The 12,949-nt window shown below is 50.2% G+C and overlaps 4 protein-coding genes across 4 annotated transcripts; 1 reads left to right on the top strand and 3 right to left on the bottom strand.

Annotated features, from left to right (window-relative positions):
* Positions 1–28: 28 nt before the first annotated feature.
* On the bottom strand, positions 29–1,827 carry TRUGW13939_03576 (uncharacterized protein; the record flags this gene model as incomplete). The annotated part of the gene is made up of 4 exons (XM_035486756.1): positions 29–1,263; positions 1,334–1,487; positions 1,559–1,686; positions 1,755–1,827. The coding sequence occupies 4 exons, from the start codon at positions 1,825–1,827 to the stop codon at positions 29–31; spliced, it is 1,590 nt and encodes a 529-aa protein (XP_035342649.1).
* A 624-nt stretch (positions 1,828–2,451) lies between these two features.
* Positions 2,452–6,358, bottom strand: TRUGW13939_03575 (uncharacterized protein; the record flags this gene model as incomplete). The annotated part of the gene is made up of 4 exons (XM_035486755.1): positions 2,452–4,193; positions 4,245–4,358; positions 4,420–5,998; positions 6,074–6,358. The coding sequence occupies 4 exons, from the start codon at positions 6,356–6,358 to the stop codon at positions 2,452–2,454; spliced, it is 3,720 nt and encodes a 1,239-aa protein (XP_035342648.1).
* Positions 6,359–7,431: 1,073 nt separating this feature from the next.
* On the top strand, positions 7,432–10,221 carry TRUGW13939_03574 (uncharacterized protein; the record flags this gene model as incomplete). The annotated part of the gene is made up of 2 exons (XM_035486754.1): positions 7,432–9,238; positions 9,287–10,221. 2 exons carry the CDS (start codon positions 7,432–7,434, stop codon positions 10,219–10,221), a joined length of 2,742 nt encoding a protein of 913 aa, XP_035342647.1.
* Positions 10,222–10,636: 415 nt separating this feature from the next.
* TRUGW13939_03573 (uncharacterized protein) lies at positions 10,637–11,352 on the bottom strand (the record flags this gene model as incomplete). Its single annotated transcript, XM_035486753.1, has 4 exons — positions 10,637–10,789; positions 10,847–11,030; positions 11,083–11,134; positions 11,187–11,352. The coding sequence occupies 4 exons, from the start codon at positions 11,350–11,352 to the stop codon at positions 10,637–10,639; spliced, it is 555 nt and encodes a 184-aa protein (XP_035342646.1).
* Between the last annotated feature and the right edge of the window lie 1,597 nt (positions 11,353–12,949).

The following is a 12,949-nucleotide window of genomic DNA, read 5'->3' as shown; positions in this document are numbered from 1 at the left end:
GTAAACAAAAAACAAAAGCAAATGGATATTATTGGCGTCTCCCTCGTCCCCTCTTCGCAGTTGTCCGTGTTTCGTCAACAGCATTATCGGCATCTTCTTCGTCGGCCCCCTTTTTCAAATCTTCTCCCTCGGCGAGACCCCATTTCTCCGGGTCATACCAATCTTCGCCATCACTGAGCTCGCCGACATGGCCTTCTGCCTTGCACCATTCAAACACATCGTCTTTGAGTTGCTGTGCTCGGAGAAGAGAGTTGAGCATGTAGGTGAACCCGCGAACGGTTTCTTCTTGCTTTTGGATATACGACCAAAGTAAGCGTCTGGTGTCTTCTGCCTCGTTGGGAGGAAGTCCGAAATCTTTGTCTGGACGAATATCTTTTGAAACTACAAAAAGCGCATGAGTAGATGGGACCTGCATACTGCTTGTGTCGGGCGAGGAAAAGCGTGATCCGCTGGTAGTGCCGTTTTCGTTTGTCGTGCTTGCATTTGCCTGCGCGCGCGTGGTCATTCGCCTCGGGGGTTCGGGCGATGAAGCTTGTTCCTCGCTGCCCTTTGAATCCTCGGCTTCGTCGGCGTTTGTCATATCAACGTCGCCCTCCGCGTCGCTTCCACCAGTTTGAGCAGGCTCTTTGGCGGTTGTGTTGTCATTATTCTCGTTCTCTCTCGGACCAAAGTCACCAGTGCGAGTAGAATTTGTGTGTTCTCCATACGACTGCGAGTCATTAGCCCATGACCGAACCTCCCCGTTTTCGCTGTGCTCTGAAATAGCGCCAACCGGCTGCTCGGCGTCTTCTGTCTTTAATCCCTTGGCCTCTGGGCCCTGTGGGTTCTCAGGATTAGATGCTTCTGCCATTTCAATGTCGCTACCGACGTTTCGCGTAGCTCCATCTTCGGTAGTCGAACTCGTGTGTGCGTTTTCCGCGGGGGAGTCGTCTTCAGCTCGCCGTGACATTTGGTTGTTCCCGTTTTGTTGTGCCCAGTCTGCCTGTTGGTGCTTATCGGTGCTCGAATTCCATTCTGTCTGGACAGGGCGTGGCTGAAAAATGAACTTGTCTTCTTCATTTTCCACATATCCACATGGCATCCAGACAGAGTCTCCTAGCAATTGTCGATGTAGATTGTGCGAATTGGCCAGGAGAGCGCGCTCCTTTCGCAGTTTTTCCTTCACAGCTTCAATCATTGTCGAAAGCGCCTTTGATCTGTACGGCTGGGACATTGTAGGATGGTCCGGGAGTTCCGAGGCCTGCTTGAGCGGACATAGGATTTCTAATTCGGTGCATTTCGTGTCAGATTACACAATGATGTCAAAAGTTTTGTTTTTCAGTGTCACACATACCCTCGAGGATAATTTCTGAAAAAGGGTTCGCCTCCGCCGCAGTGGCATCAGCTTCAGAATCTGTCTCTTCATCGTCTATTTCCTCGCCTTCTGAGTCATATCGTGGAGGATTTCGGCGTAGGATGTAACGAGTATATCCGGCATGGTCGACTTTCTATTCATTTCCAATAGGACCAGTTAGTCAAAACGGCATGCTTGCGACACCGGAAAGCAGAAAAAAAAAACACTTGCCTCTTTGTAGAGCTCATGCGGGTTTGAAAAGCCCAGCGCGCCCTCGTGAACATGCTTCGCATTCACCTTCAGCTTATTTCCCCGGTTGGTTGGTTGGGTGATAGGTTCGTCGGGTGGTGTATCTAAGCAAACAAACCAGTCAGTCAGTCAGTGTTCATTTGGTGCGATTATCAATGAATGCACAACTCACACTCGTTTTCTCGACGCAACGCCTTTTTCATGCCAACGATCGTCTCGGCGATCAGGGCAGCTTGTGTCGACATTTTTCCTGGCTGAGAATTGTCGCGAAACTCAAGAGAGGAGGGGGGAGACTGGATGCTATTAGTCAAGAGATCGGTAGACAGCACGTGGGAAATCCAGCAGGATCTCAGAAGGGAAGAGAAAGAAGAGAGCGACAAAAAAAGAAAGAGCGTACTGCGTAAGGGTCACAAGGCCGACAAGGACATTGAAATCATTACAGCTGGCTGGAGAGAGAGAAATGCATGGAATAGGTCGAGCGGGCTGATTGCCTCGTCTCTCCAACTTCTCCATCGGGCGAATGACTGCGCGCATCTACGCGGCTCACCGCCTTCGGAGACCGCTCGGCCCCAGATCCGCTTTAAGGTTCTACTTGGCGTCGTCGTTCAATACTTTCAAGCTTGGTAAACAAATAAACAAATCGACGGTGGATTTTTAATTGCATACTACCACTTCGAAAAGGAAATAATTCACATACACTCAGACCGGTATATAAATATTTCAATGCTATATGCTCATGAAAACATGGTACTAAGATGGTCCGTAGCTGAAAAATAAGCTGGCCGAATACCAGATCTATTCTCTAATTTGCATATATGGCTGGATATCAAAAATATAGACGCGAATAGCAATAATATCAGGTCTATCGGTTAGGAGCCGTCAGCATCAACCCAGACCAATATGCCCTTTCTGTCAGACTGCATGCCCTCAGTTGGCAGGACTCGAAGAGTCTTGTTAAAGTATGTGTCAATCACAAGAAGATGCGGTTGAATCCACATGCCTGGTTTGAATGCAAAGAGCGTGTATCGCACAGTGTGCCGACTGAGAGGGACCATTTGAAGGACTCTTGTTTTGGCCCCGCTAAATGCAAAATGTTCGCTAGCTTCCATTGTCAAGTTGAAAGTCAAACTGTGTATCGACGGGTTCTCAAGAGTATAGTCCAGGTGCACCAAGCCGGGCAGCTGCTCAGATGATACCGATGAGGCTAGAATACGAGGCTCGCCCATCGGGATCAGGAATCGGGGCATGGCCAACGAAGACACCGTCGTGGTTGCATTGCTGCCTGACGACACTCTTTTCCAATGTACATCCAAGGAAACATCGAGCGTTACAGATTGCCGATCGTCGAGGTCCATTTTCTGTGCATTGACCAAAAACTCGGATTCGCGAAGATCCCCGGGCAATATCTGCGTACTTTGGGGCATAACCAAAGTCTCCGTGCCCAACTCACAGACTGCTCCACCGTGGATGTCGATAAGGACAAGGCTGATCTTCTCAATATCAAGTGGCTCAGAGGCGAAGGAGACCAACTTTGAGTTGACTGCCCATTTCTGCTGTATGCCTTCTGGTTTCGTCGTGTCAGGAGTTGTCAGATCTCCGCCAAAGTTGAACAAATTAGGCCATGGCTGAGAATGAAGTCGTGGGAGAAATTCGTAATTTGCCTCAAATGGTCTCACGAATTCCAAGTCCACAGAGACGGATTTGGAAATAGGCGTTTGTGGGTCTGACGATAAAGTGTATTGGACCGATATTTCAAGCTCATACTTAGAGGCATCTACTGTATTAGACAGGATAACCTGCACCTCTGAGGTGGAAGTTGGAGTCAAGCTTCCGATACGACGTGATATCGAGTGTGCGGTGTTTTCAACAGCGGTGTCAGACGCAGAATCGATATTTGAATCTGCATTGTCCGACCACGACAATTCAACACTCGACCCAGGCTGTCCAAATAATCGAACTTGTATGGTTACTTCAGCAACATCGTCTTCATTGTTTTTCATGGCCACAGGCAATGCCACACGCTCATTGGTGTAGTAGTGCTTCTCCAAATTCGGGGTAGATATGTGAATCTTGGGAGGCTTGGGGCGGATTTGACAGGCGCTGATGTCACGTCCTTTGCCAATTCGCTTTTTCCGCGGACCCTGCGAGCTGTTCATCCACCAAAAGGGCATTCGTTGTTGACGATTGGTTGTCACGTACGAGAAACTAAATTTCTCCTCTTCAATAGCAAGGGTGACGGATGCAATATTGGCCTCTCCTGCCTCGCGCGGAACTGCTGTTAAATTATATACTCTGGTGTGAGATGGCCTCAAAGTCAGGTCTGCTGTCCCCACCATCGATGTCAGAGACGAAGATGAGGTTGAATCGACCGGGTCTGCTTCATCACGCAAGGTTATATTAGAAATCCGACACTGTGGAGCGTCTCCCTCTTGATCTGCTACATCATCTGCTTGCAATTTGATCGGACGTAAGGTGCCGTCAAAATCAAGCCTGACTTCCGAGAGCCTTATCGGAGCGGAATCCGGTTGCGCAAGAGAAACAACGGTCAACTGGGCTTGCAAGGGTTCGCCAACATTGCCCTCGGACTTCTCAAAAACTAACGAAGCAGACACTAAATCCGTCAGAAGCTGGTCAAGGCTGAAAGGGGTCAACGTAAACGTACAACATGATAGCACGTCCTCAGCATTGAGGACCACTGTGGGTTTAGAGTCGCCAGCGGCAACTGCATCTAAGCAATGATTGAAATCATAGTTCCAATCTGACAGCGGTTGTAGAACTGCAAATTTTTTGTTGAGAGTTAATGTTACGTTCGGTCTTGAGCAAGAAAAGATACTAACCTTTACTTAGCAGTTCCCAATGAATCCAAACCAAAGCCTCACTGTCATTGAGCTCGACGGCACATTTTCTAAGTGTCCAGGTAAATTCGCTCATAAGGTCCCACCAGCCACTTTTCCTCCACGTCAAAGTCGGCCAGAGGGGCTTCAAAGTCTCATAAGCATTGGCCCACTCTCCTTTCTTTATGTGAAATTTTGCGATTTCCAAGCTTAAGCTTTCAACTTTTCTTATTTGCCCCCTGACTGCAAAGTGCTCCACAGAAGCTTTCAACGTATCTATTATAGAAGAGAAATGATCCACACCAGAGTTTGTTGAGTGTGGAGCCTCCACGTGTGGTTCAGGAACCAAGTAGACATCATAAAATTGTAGCTTGGCTACAACTTGCGACGCCGGAGACTGATTTGTTGAGTTGCGGTGCTCTTCTGGAATTGTTTCCGCAAGTGCATGACGCTGAATCAGGTGTTTCGCGGAACGATCAAGCCAGTAGCCCTGATGGTGGAGCAGTTCCCAAGGAGTGGAGACTTCATTTCTCAACAGCCCTTTCTCAGGAGGGTGGATTATCGATTCATGGATTCGTGTAGGATCCTGAAGCAAGTCCGGTTGAAATGCAGGTAGGTCGGCTCGCGAGATCAGTTGAGACATAACGGTCGACCACCTAGAATCCCAGGCTTTCCACCCGTAGTTCTTTGTTCCCTTGCCTTTGCGGTGAACAATGTCCTCGGTATTGGCTCTATGGCTTAACCAAAATCGTACTGCTGCCGTCGTCTGGGTGGTCCACAGCAAACATCGAATAATGCGAATAGCTAAAATGTCTCCCAGGAGCCGAGCTTCGTTGAACCTTGGATGCCAGGCTGCAATTGACTCGAAAACCTCTTGTCCAAATAAGATTTCGTACGCGGCCTCGAAGTTACGCTGAGCTGCTTCCATCTCTTGCCGGAATTCAGCAAAAACGCCGAGCTTGAATTCATAGCGAACATTCCAGCCCTGAAAAGACAGTGTCTGAGACGTTCCGCTCGTCGGCGGGGCAGTTGGCGGAGGAATTGTCCCTCGATTGCGCTTTCGCCGGGCGTGTTTAGATAGATCTCGGTAGTAATCCACCAAGGAAGGCTGAAGGGACGATAACAATGACCGCACAAAGTCCTTCACTTCAACGGTCGACAGATCAGGGTACAGGACATGAAGAGATCTGGGGTCCAAGTTTGTAGCTCGTCGAATATTCGATAGTCGTTCATCTAGTTCTTGAGAGTTGATGTCATCATCTGCCACCAATATCACGATAAAACGAGATTTGTAGCCCGAGGCAGCCCATGATTCCTTCAGGCCCCTGATTTCGATCTTCAATTGATTGTCCCGCAGCGTACTCATGCTAGGGTCGGATGTGATAGACAAGGCGTTTATAACGGCCGCCGGGATCAAACCCTGGTGTTTGTGCACCCACAAGGGTGTAATCAGGCCATCGGGAAATGTCGGTGAGCCAGGCGTCAAGGGCGAGATGGGAGAATGTACAACGGGGATTCCAGAAGAAGCACTGAGATCTGCATCCGAGGGGAAGCCTGCCTTTCGAGGAGGAAGACGATAGGTCTGTCAGATAGAAACGATCAGCAACAAAGGATTTCCAATATGGTTGCATTCTTGTGTCTATGCAATCACACTCACCCGCCCGGTCAGCTTGACCCTTGAGGCAATACTGTTTGAACGGCCAGTATCAGCCGACGCTCTCCACCGCGCACCGTACGCATCATAGTCCAGAAAAGCATCCCGCAGGTCGTTGACAAGCGGACCGTCCAGCAGCGGAAGGTCTGACTCGACTAAGGTACCGGACTGATCAAGAAGTGGGTATTCGGACTGATGAGGATCGTCGTCCTTGTCGTTGTTGGCAAGACCAGACACGAGAATCAGCGGCAGATTGTGTGCGATATAGTCGTCGGGGTAGGCATCCATTGCGTGGCGTGCGGCGGTGCCGTGGGGAACAGGTCATGACATGGTTCAGGAACGGGGCAATTAAGCTGAGTCGCAAGGGAAGGATCAATGTATTCTCCCCCTAGGTGTTAGCTCCAATAGTGACTAAGAAAATTGGCCGGTGGTGGTGGTTGTTGAAGCTGATAAAAGTCGCGGAAGCTCCAGCGCTTAAGCTTTGGCTCGTCGTGGGGTTTCGGGCCGCGGCCGCTGCTGACTGTTGATATTACCGTACAGCTAATACCGGAATCATTATTTGCAGGATACCACCACTAGTATTGCTATTACGGATTATTATTACAGCGTAACACACCCCGTACATGACGGCGATCATACTGTTGTTATTACTATTAGTATTATCACGGTTTTTATATCGTAATTCTGCTCCTCTCCTTGCGCCAGCCATGATGCATTGAATCGGCTGCAGGGGTTATCTACCGCAAGGCAAGGCACAATCTTGGGGGCCTCTCCGTATATAAACATATAAATATATACATAGTTGTTGGATCGCAAAGCAAGAGTCATTTTTAATTTCCGTATCGTACTATATTAATATTCCAGCGCTGGGAACGCTGGGTCCTGCTAGCACAAACTAGTCCGTGTGTGCCTGGCGCCTCCCGCCGCTGCGGTTTCCCTCTCATCGTGCGTCTGCATCCTTTCTCGCAGAATCTCGCTCCTGCGCAACCTCGCCTAGCTTCTCGTGAGTTCGTCCTGTCAGTAAGCGCTTGCAATCGCTGTCTGTGCGCGTGTGCGTAGGAATATAATTCCTGACTCGTGCCCGTCAGGCGCCCCGTCCAGCCCGCTTTTCTCACTACCCCTGGGCAGATTCTGATTGCTTAAGGGGCAAGTAGGCTTCACCAATTTCGCCCACTCTCTGCCCCGACTGACTAGAGAGAGTCGAGACAGATCCGAGACTATATTGTTTTTGCGCGCTGCTCACGATATGATTCCAGAGAACCGCAGGAACCCACTCTGCTAGCCCTCGCTCAGTCCCTTGCAGCTTTCAATAGTCCCATACCTACTTTGCACATTGATCGCGCGCGGGGCAAAACTCCAACATGGGCCGACACGAAAGCGAAAATGGATCGCGCAGTTCGGCGACGCAGGATGCCAACACCTCAAGACGTCGTAAGTCAATGCCTGGCCGATCTTTGAGCTTGCGCTCTGCCAGTGTACCACGACACCGGCCGCCCAACCACCAGCCGCCGTCGATGCCGCCAGCCTCTCCGGAGCTCATTTCGTCTTTAATATCGTCGCTGTCCACCATCTCGACGCCTGCTCAGACTCATTTCGACAATCTCCCGCATATAGGCTCCTCCAAAGTAGGCTCTCGGACGGTTCCTTCATCGCCCAGCCTTTTGCAGACCGAGTTCACCCAACTCATCGGCCAGCAGAACACGCCGGATAATGGGTTCGGCATGGACTACGGAGCGTACAACCCCCCAGCTGGAGACAGCCCGTTCCTACACCCTGACGATGCTGCCATCCCGCCTGTAGTTCGGATGGCCCCAGCTCCGGCGCCCGCATCGCCTCGTTCGCCTCGTTCTCCGCGCTCTCCCCGCTCTCCAAAAATGAAATCTAGCTTTGGGCGGGATGCTTCTCCTCTACGGCCAACTTCCAGGGGCTCCTGTACTTCTTCGCGCGCCGCTCTTGAAGACCAACCTCTGTCTGGCTTTGGGATCATTTCGACCGGGCCTGCCTCTCGGACTTCGCGCGCCACCAGTATAGCTTCCTCAAGTTCCGGTGGGAGGAGAAGTTTAAGAAATGGATTGGGCTTGCTCAGACGGTCGTCGCGGGAATCAACCCGAGAAAAGGAAATTGACCGCGGCGTGAGATCTCCGAGCTACGAGGATGGCTTCATGCCTAGGTCCGCTCGCAGCAGGACTAGCTTGAAGTCGAAACACTCCATGGCAGATCTAGTCGAGGAAGGCAATTCCAAGGCTCCAATCGGTCTTGGCTCCAGGAATGACACCAGCTTGCCGGGATCACCACGATCTCCGATGCTAGCTACATCCTTATCTAGTCCCGGTGGCATTGGAAGCGGACGGATGATCCCCACGCGCGAATCATCTCTTCGGCATAGCTTCAACAACAGCCATCATCGTGCGGGACGATCTAGTGAGAGCTCTCAAGCAAATGGCAAAGAATCTAAGCAGACTCCCAACATGACCAAAGCCGATGTAAAGGATGCAACCGAGCAGACCACAAGGCGGATCCAACAGGTCAAGGAGCAACAGCAAAGAATTAAGTCTGAAATGAAGGAAGCACAGGAATCGCCGCGACCCTCTAACGCCTCTAATAACCGGCCTACAATACCTCGGTCTACTACTGAGCCGATACCAAATCAATGGACCAGAGAAAGACCTGCTCCCATTCCGAAAAACACGAATCGGACCGAAGAAGATCCATTCGAGGAAAGTGCTCCGTCCCCAGCGATTCAGACTCGGAGGACACGAGACAGAAAATCGAATTCGCAAGACAAGCTCGACGGCCCAACCAGCCCTACCCCGAAATCTCATAAACGCCAATCGTCCGGAGCATTCCCCCGTCCATCGATTACGGAGGAACGACCTTCTAGTGCCGACTCGATTGATCTCGCTATCGACTCTTATGTTGCTTCGCCACGGTTAACCCAAAAAGTTCCCCATCCACAATCGGGGCGCTTGATCGCATTCTCTGAGGTTGGAGATCCTAAAGGGCACGTGGTATTCTGCTGTTTGGGCATGGGGCTTACCAGATATCTGATGGCATTTTACGATGAATTAGCCCGCACGCTCAAATTGCGATTGGTGACTCTGGACCGGCCCGGCGTGGGAGAGAGCGATCCTTCCATGGAAGGAGAGGGGACTCCTTTAAGTTGGCCTGGTAAGATCTTATTTTCCTCTCTTTTAGCGACTTACTAACTTGATTCAGACGATGTTGCCATAGTTTGCAATCACCTCAAGATCACTAAGTTCTCGATTCTAGCTCACTCTGCTGGTGCCATCTATGCGTTGGCAACTGCTCTACGAATTCCGCAACATGTCCGGGGCCGGATTCATCTCTTGGCTCCTTGGATACCTCCATCGCAGATGACCAACCTGGGAACACACAAGGAGCCACTTCCCAACAATGCGGTTCCATATTCACAGAGGATTCTGCGAGCACTGCCAACTCCTATCCTCAAAGTTGCCAATTCGAGTTTCATGAGTGCTACAAGCAGCAGCATAACAACTAGCCTGCCCAAGTCGCCTCGACGCAGCAAACGGAAAAGCATCGGCAAAGAAACGCCGGCGCCGAATGCGTCTGAGCTCACATCATCAGAACAGGCCAGCGCTGTAAAGAAAGATGTTGCTCAGGCAAGAGAACGCCATTCAACCAACGACATCCGCCGCTCCGCGACTACACAGTCCCCTTCACTGAGAAATGCCGAGGACTTCGCGCTGACGGCCGAGCAACAAAAAGAACGGCAAAGCGAGTACGACACGCGACTGACCTATCGAATCTGGGAGTTGGCCACGACCAACGCCAACCCGGCGGTTGATCTACTAGTCTGTTTGGAGCGTCGGCAGACGATTGGATTCCGGTACGTGGACATCAACCGCGAGGTGGTGATCCACCACGGCAACAAGGACACGCGCGTCCCCGTCGATAATGTGCGGTGGCTCGGCAAGACTATGCGCCGCTGTGAAGTGCGCGTGCTCGAAGACGAGGGCCACGGGTTGATGGCGTCGGCGATTGTCATGAGCAACGTGCTGAGCGAAATGGCCAAGGAGTGGGAGGACTGGACCACGGTCGTTCAGGGGAAGCGAAATCGCCGCACGACTATTACGCATCACTCGTCTCGATCCGGGATACTAGCTACATAGTATCCTCTTCTGTTTATTTCTCTCTCTTTTTTATCTTTTTGTTGTTGTGATTTGCCATCGCGACGGTTTGCATTTTCTTTTTTTTTCTTCCTCCGAAAGGAGTCTTTTTACATCATCTATGAGCATATTGATTTTATAAATACCCTTGTTATATTTAGATAAATATTATTATTACCTTACAAATAATAGCTGATATTAGCTTTACATTATATTATTGTGTGGGTCAAGAAGAATGGCTACTAGTTTGAATAGATTATCATTGTTGGGCTGTATTGCCCCTAGGAAATGAATGACATGGTTGAAGTGGTAAAGTTCCGAGGCTGCACCAGCAACCGTTGAAGTAAAGATACAAGACAGAGGTGCGCCCTACGCGCAGACAGATTGTGGATCATCCATATCTGTTACCAGTAGCGATTCACTCGGCATCATTGTTCTTCTTCTTCGACTTCTTGCCTGTGGGCTGCGGGGCAGACTCTTTCTTTTGATGCACGATGAGTTTTGTCCAGAACTCCTCAGGGTCCCACTCGAAACCAGCGAGAATGGGTTTGCCATCGAGCTCGTCGTCGGCCTGATGGTTTATATTAACAAGAGTAAATAAAGACTGGTGGGGAGAAAGGCTGGTTACCTTCTTCTTGTATTGCTTGTAGATTGCATCTAAAGCATCCTTGATGGTGACGCCCTTGAGATTTCGGGCAGTCACCTCGAGGCCCAGTGGGAAGTGGAGGTCGATCTTCTTGACCGGAGGTGTTACGAGGAATTTGCTCAGGTGCTCTTTGTCTTCCAGCAATGATGGAGCCGTGTTCAGCTTCCTGGGTGTTGTCAGTCGTATACTCGGCTGGCTGTAAAGAGATGGACACATACCAATTCGTCTTTTGTGTCTCAATGGCAATCTCAATGGGTATCTGTTCCTTCTCTGTCTCGCATTATTAGCATGATCCAGAAAGAGGTTCAAAGATTCTTCGTACCCAAATCCTTGATGTTCCTCACGCCCGTGGTCGACGACGAGACCGACGACGAGAGACGGCGATGGGACTTGCCCTTCTTCTCGGTCTTTTGTTCTGTCTTCTCGTCCTTGGGGGATATCGAGAGACCGGCAACGGCGGAATCGATTCTGGTGAGTTCTTCCGTCATGGTGGATGGGTGTCTGTTGGTGTTTTGAGTTAGGAGAGGCACTCGGGAGGTACAGCGTACAACGGACGTAATTACGGGGGGGGAGGTAGGATAGGGAAAGACAGGGACGCACCAACAAGATAGCACGGCTACGTGGCTGACGACAAGGAGTCGGATAGAGTCGAGGAGCAAGTAAGTGATGGAATAAGTTGTTCAGGAGCAAGTTTCCTAGCAGAGCAAGGGAATTGGAGGGAAGAGAGAAGGAGAAGGAGAGGCAGTTATGGGAGGAAGGGGGAGAGGGGGGAAGGCGGGAACCCAGCCTGTCGTGCTTCCCACGCGGTGAATGGCTGCCCGCCCTCCCTGCTTGCCCGATCAGGCAACTCTTAGACTTCGCCGATGACGCCGCGCCCGTCAGGTGACGCTGGCCATTTCTGGCATGCTGAAACGGCTTTGTACATGCTATACAGTACATCGTATGAGGCCTGCGGTGTGCTACTGTCTGTCTGTCTGTTTGTCTGTCTACTCCTCTCTAACTGTCTGACTGCCTGGCTTGACAACGTGCCTCTCTCCCAGTCCTCCCACAGTGACAAGCCAGATGTACCGGGACATTCGGATCGGGTGATGGATGGTCTGCGTCATGTACCAGAACCATTATTTAGTCGAGCAAGACGAGGCTAGAGCTGCACCCCGCATTCCCGGAACCCCCATACCCGCTCCACTTGGACCCGCTCAGCATGTGGGGTATACCTAATTGGGACCTGCCCTATTGTTTTCCAGAGTACGTAGTGCTGGTTGTGAATGACTGGGCATGGCTATCATCTATGGATGCGCTGGGGCACTGGGAGTTGCAGAGTTGCAGAGTTGCAGAGTTGAGCTGCAGAGCTGCAGGGAAGTGAGTGATGGAGTGGCTGATCAGCCCATGGAACGGCCTGTGATTCATCAAATAAAAGCCATATGAGATCATCTCCCAGCAAGCAGTCTTCCCAACACGGCAAGGTTGTTCATACTTCCACACGAGGTGTGGCAGGCCGCGGGCCAATCCCGGCACACGGTGATTACAGGCCGGCCAATCGCCCTGTCTCACCATCACCTGAGCATCGCGTGACCGATTTACTTGGCTGCTGCAAGCCTGCAACAGGAGACTATCTCAGGAATTCAGAGGCTTGACAAGTATCAATCGACTTTCACCGCTAATCCTGTGCCCCTGTTGACCATCGTCTTGATTCTCGTTTGTAGGACATGTATTAATTGGTACATGGCCTCGAGACTAAAGTTGTTTTTTTTGGTTTATTTGTTTATTTGTTTATTTATTTTACTCTTCTCCGTCAAAGAGACTACATATATGATATCATGCTATTACTATGTATATACATGTATACACATTCATATATTTGATATGGTCAACATAAAATCACCACCTGATTAATAGATGTAGTTCTGAGGTGAATATATATAACAATTGATGATAACTAGAAGCACCCAAAACGATTGATAAAAATAACGAATTTACTAAAATATAATAACAAAAATACAAAATCCCTCCTCTAATAATAATTTAGGCTTCACTCAGACGGTCTTTGTGTCTCCGTTGTACTACTAATAATAATACTGCCTGCGG

Source organism: Talaromyces rugulosus, chromosome II, assembly GCF_013368755.1.
Source record: "Talaromyces rugulosus chromosome II, complete sequence".
In the NCBI taxonomy this organism is placed as follows: domain Eukaryota; kingdom Fungi; phylum Ascomycota; class Eurotiomycetes; order Eurotiales; family Trichocomaceae; genus Talaromyces; species Talaromyces rugulosus.
This window is presented reverse-complemented; position numbering and strand designations above follow the sequence as displayed.